This window comes from Thunnus maccoyii, chromosome 5 (genome assembly GCF_910596095.1).
Source record: "Thunnus maccoyii chromosome 5, fThuMac1.1, whole genome shotgun sequence".
NCBI classification, from domain to species: domain Eukaryota; kingdom Metazoa; phylum Chordata; class Actinopteri; order Scombriformes; family Scombridae; genus Thunnus; species Thunnus maccoyii.
In genome coordinates, this window is record NC_056537.1 from 28,926,983 (window position 1) to 28,939,232 (window position 12,250).

General features: G+C 39.6%; 1 protein-coding gene across 6 annotated transcripts in view; it reads left to right on the forward strand.

Annotated features, from left to right (window-relative positions):
* Window positions 1-12,250, forward strand: part of ppfibp2b (PPFIA binding protein 2b) — an 84,674-nt gene that overhangs the window by 13,080 nt on the left and 59,344 nt on the right. For all 6 annotated transcript variants that reach the window (XM_042411221.1, XM_042411215.1, XM_042411216.1 and 3 more), the window contains exon 2: window positions 7,614-7,718. In XM_042411221.1, the coding sequence (XP_042267155.1) occupies window positions 7,637-7,718 (82 nt within the window). In that variant the 5' untranslated portion in view covers window positions 7,614-7,636. The remainder of the gene's footprint in view (window positions 1-7,613; window positions 7,719-12,250) is intronic.

Consider the following 12,250-nt stretch of genomic DNA (forward strand, 5'->3'; position numbering starts at 1 on the left):
ATGCCATTTAATACACTAATAGGTTAAATTGGAAGCCTTTCATTACACTGGCTGTTGTCCACTCCAACTGTCAGAACAAAAATTCACACTGTTTTTTTCACGGGTTTAATCTATTGATCTTGGTTGTTGGTGGTGCTGTTTGTGCCTTTGGGCATGTTGTTCAACTGATGATTACTATAGTCAAGCTGCTCCACAACTGACATTAAAAGAATGCGGTAGTACTGGGTACCTGCCAGGTGTCAGTGTGTGTATACTGTAACAAGAGTAGCCCTCTAAACTCTCCTTTAGGCTGCTGCTCCAAGTTAAAATGTGTGCAGTCAATGTGTGTTTCTTCATTAAGGGGATAATTAGTTTAATGAACCTGGGATCCTTTATGGTAATTAATAACCATGTGAAATGAATAGTTGGTCCTCTGATGAGTTCCCTTTCAATTAGAAATAAAATCCCAAGGAATCATTATAGGTTATAATGTCACACAAACATTATTATTATCTCCTCACGTACAGCATTGATTGCAAAACAACACCAGACTTATAAAGTGTCCTGGGACAAAATCATATGAAAAACTGGTTCTTGGCTACAATACAGTATTTTTTAAGCACATTACTATTATTCTGGGGATGACAATGTCTGTCTGTCATTCTAGATTGAAATATCTCAACGACTATTGAATAAATTGCCATAAATTTGTACATCTTAACCCAACTTTTGGGTTTTTTCAAATTTGTCTTTTTCTTTGTACACATTATAGTTAATGACATCTAGCATGATGAGAATTGTTGGGTCTTTAAAAAGAGAAATATTTGTTGTTTTAATGTTTGAACGTTCACATTGCAGTTTGTTTTACTCATGATGATCATTGACTTGAAGTCATGTGTTGTTTTGTGTTATGGGGTTAGGGTTATGGTTCATTACCCTCACTCTGAGGGCAAAATAGATTACAGCAGAAATGAGAGCAGAAGTCAGCTGGACTGACCAGGGTATAACACAGCGAATCAGATAATATAGAGAGAGAGCGGAAAACAGAGCCATATTTCCTTGAGAGAATTGAGCAGAGCTGAACAGAGTTGAATCAAATGCACCTCAGCAGGACTAAATAGGACAATAAAGAGCAGAGCAGTTCAGCACAGAGCAGTACAGATCAGTGTAACGCTGGGAGTCACTTTAAACTGTATATTCCTGCCCCCCCCCCCCCCCAGCAGCCATGCATCAGCCACGGTTCACAGATCACACACTACCCACGGTCACACACACACTAGAAAAGATAACCAGTGTTCAAGCCCACAGACTTAGCTCTAAGATGATACTTTTTATAGCTTTTCTCTCTCCTCTGTGTGTGAGTCTGGTAGTGAGCCTGAAGACAAAGTGGCCCACTTATAGAGAAATAATCTTACAACTTACTTTTTTACTGTCTTGACAAAGCAAATATGCTGTGTGTGTGTGTGTGTGTGTGTGTGTGTGTGGTCATCATAGTAGAAGCAGAGGTGTCCATGAGCAGTTTAAGCAGTGTCTTCTAACAGTGAAGAAAGATGTGACACAGTATTAATATAATTGTTCACTACATGGTTTCCCAGCCAGACTAGCCTCTCTAAGGACGTCCAGGCAGTAGAGTTTAAGTCCATCTCGGTTATAGAGTCCAAAGTACCAAAGCACTTGGCATTAAAATGAGTGTGTACATCTTTAGCATGGTTAGAAATTGAAACATAAACTCTGGTAATGTTAGTGCCTCGCTGTACTCACTATATGCTGCAAAGCTGTGTGCAGAATCATGTGGGCAGTTTAATCTCAATTTTCATGCTACCACAATTGGCCGACTCAGCTGCTAACACAGCATAGCCTTCTACTGTCACACTGATGCTTAACTATAAACAGGCCGTAAAACTTTATGCAGCTCAACTCCGTCAAAACTCAGTTTGTGTTTGTGATCGTCCGCATATCAAGAATATCTTAAGCAGCGTCTCAGCCTTTAATCTATAATATCCGTTTGAAAGTTAAAGCCGCACATCAATATTTTTATAGCTGCAGTTGATCGGATGACTGATAATATGGGTCATTCACAGTGACAAACCTACAAAAAAAGAATCAGCCAAACCTCGGTGATAGTCCTCTCAGCTCTATGGAACATTCGCGTGTCTCTCGGCTAATTGTTTTGATTCACTCTCACGACTCTCATCAAACATGTTTCCAGGCGCAGCAGGCAGCTGTTGTCAGAGAAAAAGCTCTGATAAAGTACCCGCTGAGCTCCCAGTCAGTGACTAGCTTGTGAACATAGTGGAGCATTTAGCTGCTAACTTTAGCCGCTATTTTTTGCAGGAGTTTAGGAGACTGTGGTGGATATTTATTAAGGATTTGCAGCCCCTTTTTAGACACTAAACAGACAAATTTCTCTTTATTTATTGAAGGGCCCCGCCAAGGTGCGCCGGTAACATGGAAGAAAAGTGGAACAGCTGAAAATGGCGTGTTTATGTCGTGTAGTATGTATTTTTTTTAACTCATTTTTTTATTCTCTACCCACCACCACATACAGCTCACATCACCTACTTTGATTTCATGGTTGCGTAAGTCAAAGTAAGATTTACAATCGTGGCAACAAAATAATAAAAATAGGAATGATATGTAGTATGTATTCAATGTGTTCCTGTTTAGATGAGTAATATATGGGAGGAAGGAATGGAAATTCATACAAATATCCGCTGCACCTGATTTATCACCGCAGACTGACCGCTGCAGCCGTGGAAACTGCGTCTGGAATTTAACATGTGGGAAAAGCTGGTGTAAAATGTGCTGCACTGTTTCAGTGGACACACACAGAGGGAGAGAGAAACATGGCGAGAGAGAGAGAGACACACAGTTTAAAAGATGCCTTACAAAGTGACATTAGCGGAGCTCTCTGCTCAGCAACACAACACAAGACAAAAGAGCAATAATGCAACGCTTGGTTATTTTTCACTCAACTTTACCTTTCAGTTTCTCTCAGGTTCCTCCTGCAGTTATTACGTTGACTGTTATCTGTTTACAAAAACAATCTTGTCAAAAAGTTTAGGAGAAATCTCCCAGGGATTTTTCATAACTTATTTAATCACTTATCTTTTTCTTGAGCTGACAAAATCAGTATATTTAACTCATATTTTTTAAAATCCTGGTTAGAGACAAGAACTGATCAGGCCAAGGCTTATTTGTACAGAAAGATCATAGCAAAATTGTCTCGTCAGCATTATGCTGAAATGTATTACAGTATATTATTTCATTTTACCTCATTATTGCTCCTGTGTGTCTTCTTATGTCCTTAGTCACTTTTATTTTGACGGTGCAGGTCGTGGCTGGCCTCAGCAGAGATAGAAACTGGCAAATCAATAAGGATAACAGCAGGTTGTGCAGTAAAAATGTGTCATGAAAAGAAATGTTGTTTACTAAATTGCTCATGTATATTGCTTTATACCCCCAGACATTTCTAAAAGTTTCTCAGCTTGTTAGTGTGCTGAGCAGTAGGAGCATTGTGGAGCAGAAATGAAGAGCAGTGCTGGAGGACAGGCATGTACTGAGGCCTTGTGATGGTCCTGATGGTGCTAATCATGAAGCTGATAGCCACACAGCCACTTGGCTACCTGACAGTGAGATAGCCACAGCTTCTGGATGGAAACTTGCTATCCGCTGTGGGCAGTTAAGCACATAAACACACACACACACACACACACACACACACTCGCTACACTCTTCCTCCTCTTTCCTCCCCGTCTCTCCCACGCTGTCTCCCTCTCAGAAAGACCTCTCTGTTCGGCTGAGTTGAACTGAGGCTGGAGGTGATAGGAGGAGCGATATTGAAGCAAAGCAGCTGACACGGTGCTTTGTTTTGTATTCTCACACACAGGTGCAGTACATGGAAAATATCTCTTGATATGATTGTTTGCATACAGGCAACAGTGGCAGATGTTTGGTTTTTATCACAGGAAGAATAAGGCTGGATAAGTGTGTTGAAATATTGGTTGTGTTGGAACCATTCCAACATCTTTACATGATATTTTTGACTCTCAACATAAAATGAACAGGCAGGAAGGCAACCGATTTTAAATCCAGCATCTAAAACAGTTTATTGTCTTTTGGTGTCTAAAAGTTGAAGCACTAGCAGTGTTTATTTTTTTTGTGTGTCTGAGTGGAAGACATTGTTCTGAAACCTGCTGTTTCCTGCATTCTTACATGCAGCCTCCCAGCAATGGCAGCCGTGATGCTTTCTGAAACGAAATGTGCTTGGACTGCAGGGTGCTGGATTTGAGGTTCTTTAGTTAATAGCTTATCCCTCTCACAGCAGGGGGCAGGAGGGCAGCAGGTGTTTGTATAGGGTGTCTGTGTGTGTGTGTGTGTGTGTGTGTGTGTGTGTCACTGTGTAAAAAGGTGCTGACCTATCGTTGTTTGTCAGTAAACTCCCTGTCAAACAGGAAATATGGTTGACCTGTCATCAAGTAGGGTGGAGTGAGTTGCAAATCCTTTTGGTTTCAAATTGAAGCTTCAGATTTTTAAAATTCTCGCTTCTTGTGTAAAAGTAGTTAATTGTCAATGTTGATTAGCAAAGCTGATAGTCAGATTTGTAGTTGCCTGCCAGTACTTTTAAAGAAACGTTTTTCACGTCTGCTGCAAAAACAGAAACAGTAATCCAAACAATTCTTATAAATATCCAAAGTAGCTGTTGATATCACAATATCTGATTGGCCATATCAGCACCTGTTAACACTTTTTTACTGTCAGTGAAGCTGTCTATTGTTAAGACAACAGACAGATTGGGCCAGCTTTTCTTTTGACTGAGGAGTGAGAGCTGTCAGCACTGAGACGGGTGTAGCTGTAAGAAACAGGCCACAGTTTCTCATGTTTGACTAACTCGTTTTTCTAGAGTGCATCTCCCTTCCTGGGAAAAAGGTGTGTCTGTTTCTACATCAACCAAGACATGAATGAGAAATCAAGAAGTACAGACAGTGTGAGATAATCCTGCCTTTCACTTTAACAGGGATTCTTGATAAACACTGTCTGAATACAATGAAAACAAGGTAATGGTTTATTTTGTGTGTAATTGCTTGTATTTGGAGTATAATGCACAACAGGAGGCACTGGTGAACTGCTGTAGTTTTCACATCTTAATTGCTCTTTAATCCTTAAACTATAGCAACATATACTGTAATAGTTGTTAACATCATCTTAAATAAACTCTCAAGTATATATTTTGCATTTCACTCAGTTATGCAAACTGCAAAATCAATATAAACATTTCTCTTAAAGGTACCCTACGGAGTTTTTTTGTAAAAAAAAACAAAGTTATCTTTGTATTCATTGTCCCTCACCAAAATTTGTATGAATTTGTGAGGCCTAATAAATGTGCTTTATCATTACCTTTCTCTTAAAACATCTGCAGAGCCGATTTTTGGAATTTTTGAACCTCCATTTTTGCTATCTGTGTTTACTTAATAGTACTCTTCTTCTTCCTTAGCTTTGTTGCTGCAGTGTCACAGCACACCACAATCTGTCAGTCAGTGGAATAGTGTGATATCGCATCGCCAGAAATATGTTTCATATCATCCAAGTGTGTCTTTTAGTCTGTTGAGATACCAACAAAACAGGGATTAAAAAAACCACACTGCTCCACAGCACAACTAGTGGCTAGAACTCCACAGGGCATCGTTAGGCAAAAGACAGAACAAGCTCAGCTTTTCATGTCTGTGTTGCAAAATGTTATTCTCAGATAAAATATGACATAGATAAAAAAAAAAAAAAGCATAAAAACAATTAAGAGAATATTATCAACATTTTGCCTCATGATTGAGTTATGAAACAGTTCCATTCATTAGGCTTTTCAGTAGAAATGAGTAATGCAAAATCACGAGGAGATACAGAGAAGCTCCCACGCACAGACACACCCTCACAATTCGCCCTCTTCTCGCTCTCACAGTCTTTCCTTCAAACATACACACAACTGTTTTCCACACGCACGATAGTTGCACAGATTGTGCAACATGGGAGACAGTAGGCAGGATTGTTGCTATTAGTAGTTTGTCTTGTCAGCTCTGCTGGAACATGACGGTAATCTCTACATCAGCACCTTCTCGTACATGCTGTCTCACAAAGGAACGCACAGAATCATGTAAAACACACAATTTTCTTGCTTACACACACTGTCTCAAACACACACACACACACACACACACAAAGGCGTTAGTGTCCTGTTGAGGTCAACAGTCACAATGCTGTTGAACAGAGTCACTGTCGTAGTGTCTGAATGGTGCCATCACCCTTTGTCTCAGTAAGACTAATATGTTCCCGTTAATGTTATTATAATTTACTTGGTACTTCTCAAACACACATCTACATCTGTACACACACGTGCATCATGGGAGCAGACGCACGCTTTGACTGAAAAATGGTGCTACAGTGGTAATGACAGCATGTTACTGTAGTTTCATCAACTGTTTTATGCAGATTGTTACTGTCAGCCGTCACGGTGGGTTGTAGCTGTGAAAGTTGGTGCTAATGTAGAGGAGCATTAGGCTGCTCAGTAGGGGTTGTTTTTTTTTTTTTTTTTTTTGCTCCCAAGGCGTCAGCAGATTACATCACCGTCCTTCCCCATGATTTTCACATGTTGATGCCTGTTTATCTGTAAGTCGGCATGACAGCATGACAGAGGGATGAGAGCCTTGAAGGAGAGATGACAGAAAAAGGATGAGTGCCAGGCAAAGAAGGGATGACAGGAGAGAGGATGGGCGGGGTGGAAAGCAGGAAACAAGGATGGCAGGAGGCGGAGGGGCAGCTAGAGGCAACAATGATGGACGGAAAGTCAATCCTGCTTTGAGGAATAAAAAAAATGTGTGCGCTGTTGTTTGGTGAGGCTGTGTGTGTAATTGCCCCTGGTTATATGTACACTTTATGCTCGCCTGCAGTGGTGGTCTTCAAAGACAAGTGTGCATATATGGGTTATATGCATATTTATAAAAAACATAAACACTGTGATATACAGTATCAGTGAGAAAATCCTGAAAACTTTGCAAAAAAAACAACGTATTTGTTGTGTAAAGGAAAGTTTGGAAATCTCTGAACCTTTTGGATCTCTGGGTGACCAGTAGAAACATCAGTAGAATATAACTCTTGTTTAGACTTGATGCACAATCTAATAATGGGCATTTTTTCCAGCTGCAGAGAATGTTACATATATACTGTATGTGTGTTAATGGGACGGACAAACAAAGCTATTATCTCTTGCAAAACTACAAGAATAAAAGGAAAGACTTCATTCTAGAGACTTATTCATGTCTCTGTGTCTTTTGTTTCTGAGTATTAGATTCTGAAAGCCTGATGAAAGTAAACAAATAAGATGCATTATCCTCCGTGTGTTACAGTTGGTCAGAGTATCCACTTCTCCATGCAGGACAGGAGTGTGCACAGAGTCCAGCTTAGTCTTAAAAAAAGTTAGATTTATAATTCAAACCATTCTCATGCTTTCCAGATGTTTTGTGGGCTCTCTGTGGTGTAAATGTCTCTGTTTTAAGTATCAGGATTCTTTGCTCACTATATTGTATGTAAAATTACAATATAGTAAATTTGTAATGAACTTTGCTCTCTTTTTCCCTTTTGTGCAGAACATCAGAAAACCTGAGATCTGATGCTTCCCGCCGTCACCATGGAAACGGAGGCCAGTCACATGCTGGAGGCAGCTCTGGAGCAGATGGATGACATCATCGCAGGTAAGAGCTACCAAGCCGTAGTCATCTTTGTGACAAGAAGTAACAGGGTTTTGTGGGAAATTTGGTCTTAATTATGAGACGTTCCCTACGCTGGAGGCAGAGCTTTGAGTGAGATGCTGTGTGTGTGAGTGGAACCAGTTTGACCTTTTCTGACAACAGCAGGTTAATAAGTGGTAAACTGGGGTCTTGTTTGCTGCAACCAGCGCAGCCTTGGCCAACAAGGTTTAACTAACAGTAGGGTAAATGTTTAATGTGGTGCAGCAGTATTATGTTGGCAAACAAAAAGCAAAGGTAACTCTCCAATTACAGAGGACCAGAGAGACAGACAGAGTGGACTTCAGGTTATTGTGAATTCCTCAGATTTAGAAAGTTTTGTGTAAATGATACATAGTATAACTCAAAGTAGTAAGTAAATATACCAGAGTTAATAGATTTAGTATAACAATGAATCCTGTTGAGCCCTATGGAGGTAAAAAGTTAACAAAATGTACAACTTTTTATCTATTTGTGTTGTTTTCAGTCCTTTTTAAAAAGAGCTTTCAGCCACAAGGGGGCAGGCAGTCTCCCATTTCTGTCTATTCTGACAATCTAATATTAATATCATGTTCAAAAAAGGACTAATAAGATCTACCTCTCGTGCCATTTCTACCACAGGAACATTTTTAGCCAGAGTCCCTGCTCTCCTTTATCAAAGCATTGTGTCATCTCACCCTCAGCATCAACATACCACATTCTCACATATAGCAGAAGTGGACAAGTGACAGTTTATAGGTACCGTTGTCACTTCCAAGGCTCAGCTAGTTGCTGCTCTTTGCCAAAACCCACTGACCTCATCGAGTGCTCTGAGTTTGCCATTTCGACTCTGAGTGACCACAAATAGAAATGCATTAAAAACCCCATTAGCGATAATATCAGCCAATCAGGAAATTAGGGCCACTTATCAACAGAATTTAGATATGTTGCTCATATTGTATTCCATGATCAAGAGTTGTTGTTTTTTTCTTTCTGGTTAAGTATCTTGTGGGAATACAAGTGAAAGCACTCCACTGGTTAATGTTGTTGTGATTGAAATAGTGCTGCCATTTACTGCTTGCAGGCAGAGCAGTGACAGCAAAGGTCTCTCCCAACATTTAACTCACTTTTTAATCACCCTTGAAACGGAGCGGACATCAAAAAATAAAGCTTTTTAAACAACTTCAATATAGAATAGGACATCATTATTTGTTGAAAAGTATCACAAGCAAGCAGAGGAAAACAAAACATGGCTGGCCCTCTTCCCAGAAAATGACTGCGGATGCCTCTGAAGTTGAGGTGCAGCGCAGGCAGCATGGCAGCAAGCAAAGGCAGTAAAGCTTGCTGCTGATACAGTGTGATCACCACAATATGTTAAATATGATATTACAAAGTAAGGAAACTATAAGCAGGTGGCACCACTACAGCAAAATGATATGATGAAATGAAATGATTGATATTCGGCAATATGTGTGTGGTGTGTTCACAGTGGAAAAGAGCACCGCAGTGGAGAAAAGATATGAAGACCTGCAAAAAAACTGAAATATATCGAGGAAGTCAGTAGGCCAAAATTATAAGGCTCTTTATATCTATTGCAGACATCACAGTGGTGAACAGCAGTTATTATCTTATATCAAATGACATGGGAACCAAGAAAGAAATAAAAACAAAAAGCAAAGTAGCCAACTTTATTGTGGGAATCAAAATATTAGCCTAAAGTAAGGGATAGTTGGATTGTGAAGAGATATTAGTGAAAATTACATTATTAATTCAAGGTTTTGCTGGCAGAGCTGGCTCCCTGAAAAGAGCCAAAGTGCCCATTACAAGCCACAGATATCTCGTGTTCATTTCAGCTGACATTAGGCTGTGCCAAATAAAAGAAAATGCAACAAAGCTGAAAACGCATAGGCCTATTGAAATGTTTCAAAAGGAAGATTAGTGTAAGTGTACCCAAGCATTTTCATTGACGGTAACTAACTATTAAGCCTAGTGTGACGCTGTCCTCGTTATTATCAATCGTCCTATCAGGAGAATGCAAGTACAAGTAGTGGCTGTAGGTAGACTTGCATTATAGCACCTTGATAGCTCACATTCAAGTCACCTCTGTGGTTATCAACATTGTTGCTTTCACTACATTCAGGAGGACAGCAGAGCAGAGCAGGGAGAGTCAAGTGGGACGAGGCCAAGTGAGATGCAGGTTATGGAAATATGACAGAAAGCCTGTAAGTGCAGGACAGCTGAAATAGTTTAGGCTTGAAGTATGATCCTAGTAAATAGGCGAAGTCCTCTGTTGTCAAAACTGAGTCGATATTCCATCTGTCTGTCGGTGACCTATTATAGATATCTGCAGACATAAATTTCGGCTTTACATATTCTATCGATCGCAGCCACGAACGTCTTTTGAACAACTTCTGCGGTCATCTTTTCAAAACATTAATTTTCAGTCCATGAGGGATGTAGATTGCGTTCATTCACATTGAATAAATGTCAAAATGTTTACTCATTCTCTCTCTCTCTCTCTCTCTCTCTAGCTTTTTCTTTTATTTTTCATGACTGATGGTGGCCCCTCCGAGTTTAAACTTGAGATCAGCAAGAGATGACATTTCCTATAAGTCATCTCAGAATCAGGTTTATTGCCAAGTATGTTTTCACATACAAGGAATTTGATTTGGTGTTTTGGTGCATAACAATGAACATAGCAAGAGAAGAATAAAAAAGAGAAAAAGCAAGTACTGTAAAAAACAAAGAATACAAAGAGTAAAATTCTCACTAACATATATGAGAAGATATTATAAGAAATAAGAAAAATTATATATTGTATATAAAATACACAATATAATATTTACAATATGTTGCTGTACAGTTTTGTGCAGAATGTGTAAAAGCACATGTGGGTTATGCAGACTGCTCTGCATGTTCTTACAGGTAGTTGTGTTTGGGATGATTATTACCTCCTGTTTTGCTAACCATTCCCTGACAAATCACTTTAGTTGACATTGAACCGTTTTTATGCACCATTGTCTACCGTGCTGGTACTACTCTAGCTTTATCTGGTTGTTAGGAGGGGAAGGAGAGACATGAGAAATTATTGATGTGTGCTTTCACAGATATTATTAACTGCAGACCTGATGACTAGCAGAGCAGTCAAACCCAGAGAAATTATGAGAGGCTAAATGTGTATCTCAATCTCTAGTAATCACGCTGTAGCATTAACTGAGATTAGAATAAATAAAATATTTTCCTCAACACTAAATTACAGAAGAAAAAAAACCACAGCGTCCATGTTGTTGTTGGTTGCCTAGCAACAGTGTTCACACTGGAAAGCCAAGCATATTATCAGTGGATGTATTATTGTGCTTCAAATATGACTTTATCAATTCAATTTGAAGGAAGTAATATCACCATTAAAATAACAAACTTACTTGAGGTCCTTCACTTTGGTGGTCTGCTAGACTCTCACTCCTGAGTCATGAAGGTGATGTTGTTTTCTCCTCCAGCACACCGATGGTAGGCCGATGTGCTATCCAGCTACTATTATACGTAGCTATTATAGTAAAAGAAAACGTACAGGTGCTGGTATATATGTTAACTGTCCTTTTAGTCCAAAAGTCATAAAGAAAGCAAGTGACGTACATTTAATAAAGCCCTGGATGGCAGGAGCGGATGAACTTGGTTAAACAGTTACTGCCCAAACGGGACGCTCTAAGAAGTAAAGCAAACACACCTGCAAGGAGGCAGGTATCATTTCATTGGTCGACACTATACCTGGCATTCTATTGGTTGGGGGATTTTGATAGGGTTGTTGCACAAAAAATCTGAGAGCAGAAATCTGAGAGTAGATGTTTCACGAGTGCACAGAAGCATCGTGAGTGTGAGGAGGAGGCCTGAAGCTGGAGCAGGAAATGTGTGCAAGCAACAATATATCTGAGTGCAAGCATACAGATTGAGCAGAAACAGAGCAACTCTAAGTGCAAGTAGAGGCTATTTGAGTGCGAGGGCAGGGTTTGAGGGAAAGAATAACAAAATCTGAATGTGAAATCAATAAATCATGCTACCATCATCTTGAATAAAGAAAAAAGCTCCCAAAACATTTGCACAGACGGTACAATTTGCTATGTTTTCTGTCTGAACAGACATTAAAAAAAATCAACAAAATCCTTTGTTCCATACAAAAATGCATTCTGAAGTTCAGCCAAAGCTAATAACATGTTTAAACTGTTTGATTTGGCCAAAGCGAATAGAAGACATTTCAAAGCAATCGCAGTATTATTTTATAAATGTACAACAGCTCTCTGAAGCAGAACGCCAGATTTACAGCAAATAAAAAGCTTGTGTTCTTACTCCAGTTGTTTTGGACCTGTGCGGGATGTTGTTGCAGTTTGTATCTAGACGGAGTTGACAGTGCGTGCATAATGGTTTCCTCTGTGCGCTCTGGCCCAAATACACTAAAGTCTGCATGGATGGACGGAGAGATGAATGGGTTCATGTTCAGTTTGTTTCTATGTTCATATTGTGCACGC